Source organism: Condylura cristata, unplaced genomic scaffold (assembly GCF_000260355.1).
Source record: "Condylura cristata isolate star-nosed mole 26May11 unplaced genomic scaffold, ConCri1.0 scaffold00026, whole genome shotgun sequence".
Lineage (NCBI taxonomy): Eukaryota > Metazoa > Chordata > Mammalia > Eulipotyphla > Talpidae > Condylura > Condylura cristata.
Genome location: NW_004567127.1, coordinates 428797 through 429778, shown reverse-complemented (window position 1 = coordinate 429778; position 982 = coordinate 428797). Strand labels below are relative to the sequence as shown.

General features: G+C 68.4%; 1 protein-coding gene across 1 annotated transcript in view; it reads right to left on the bottom strand.

Annotated features, from left to right (window-relative positions):
• Nucleotides 1-106: 106 nt before the first annotated feature.
• Nucleotides 107-982, bottom strand: part of SELENBP1 (selenium binding protein 1) — a 6163-nt gene continuing 5287 nt past the window's right edge. Inside the window, exons 7-9 of the mRNA XM_012729996.1 lie at nucleotides 849-979; nucleotides 619-737; nucleotides 107-492 (exon numbers count right to left, since the gene is read on the bottom strand). Of these exons, the coding sequence (XP_012585450.1) occupies nucleotides 330-492; nucleotides 619-737; nucleotides 849-979 (413 nt within the window). The 3' untranslated portion in view covers nucleotides 107-329. The remainder of the gene's footprint in view (nucleotides 493-618; nucleotides 738-848; nucleotides 980-982) is intronic.

Sequence of the window (982 nt, the reverse complement as noted above, 5' to 3'; positions counted from 1 at the left end):
GCGGTGACAGTGTGAGCCAGGCACTCCGGCCCCTCGGAGGGCTGTGCGAGAGGCCAGGGTCAGCAAGAGGGTGCGGGGCGCCCCCCAAGACAAGCTGGGCCGAGGGATAGGTTCATTGGTTTATTTTTTTGTGAAATGCTTTCTCGGAGCTCGTGAACAGACAGTATAGCGGCTGCGCCAGGGCGCTGGTGAGGAGACTGCGAAGCAAGTCCGCTCCCTGGCTGGGCTGTTTAGCACCAGCTGCAGAGGCGGGTGCGGGCGGCGCTGGGGGGAAGCGGAACCGGTCCCTGCAGGGCGAGGGCTTGGGCTTGGGGCGGCCACGGGGCCCTTCAAAGCCAGATGTCCGAGCTGCAGTCGCCCCCAGGGTAGCGGAGCTCGTGGGCCAGGGCCGGGCCCAAGGGCTCCTTCCCGAAGTCCACCAGGAAGTTGGGGTTCAACTTCAGCCCTCCATTCACCGTGTCCACGTCGACCTGCAGCATCACGGAGCCTTCCCTGGAGGGCGGGGAGGGGTGAGAGAGAGGCCCGGGGGTGGCCCTGCCCCAGGGTGTGCAGGAGGGCTCCCAGGCAGGGCGCAGGGTCTGGGGGGGCAGGGGGGTGCCCAGGCTATCTGCCTCCCACCTGATGAGATCCGGGTAGAACTGCTTGTCCCAGGCGCTGTACAGCGACGTGGTGACGTACAGGCGCTTGCCGTCCAGGCTGAGCTGGATCATCTGGGGGCCGCCGGCCACCCGTTTCCCCTTGGGAAAGCGGGGGTCAGAGCCCGAGCCACGCAGGACCTCCGTGCCCACCCACAGGGGGTGCTGTCCGCAGGCCCCTCCACCTCTCCCGCTGGGTCTGGGGGTCCTCACCTTGACCACCAGGGGTTCTGGCTGGCACTGCAGCTCCTGGTCCTCCAGCACTTGCACGGGGCCCCCCTGGGCGATGCTGCCCCCGATGAACAGCTGGGGGAGGGGTGGGGTGGGCGTGGGGGCGTGCAGGGGAG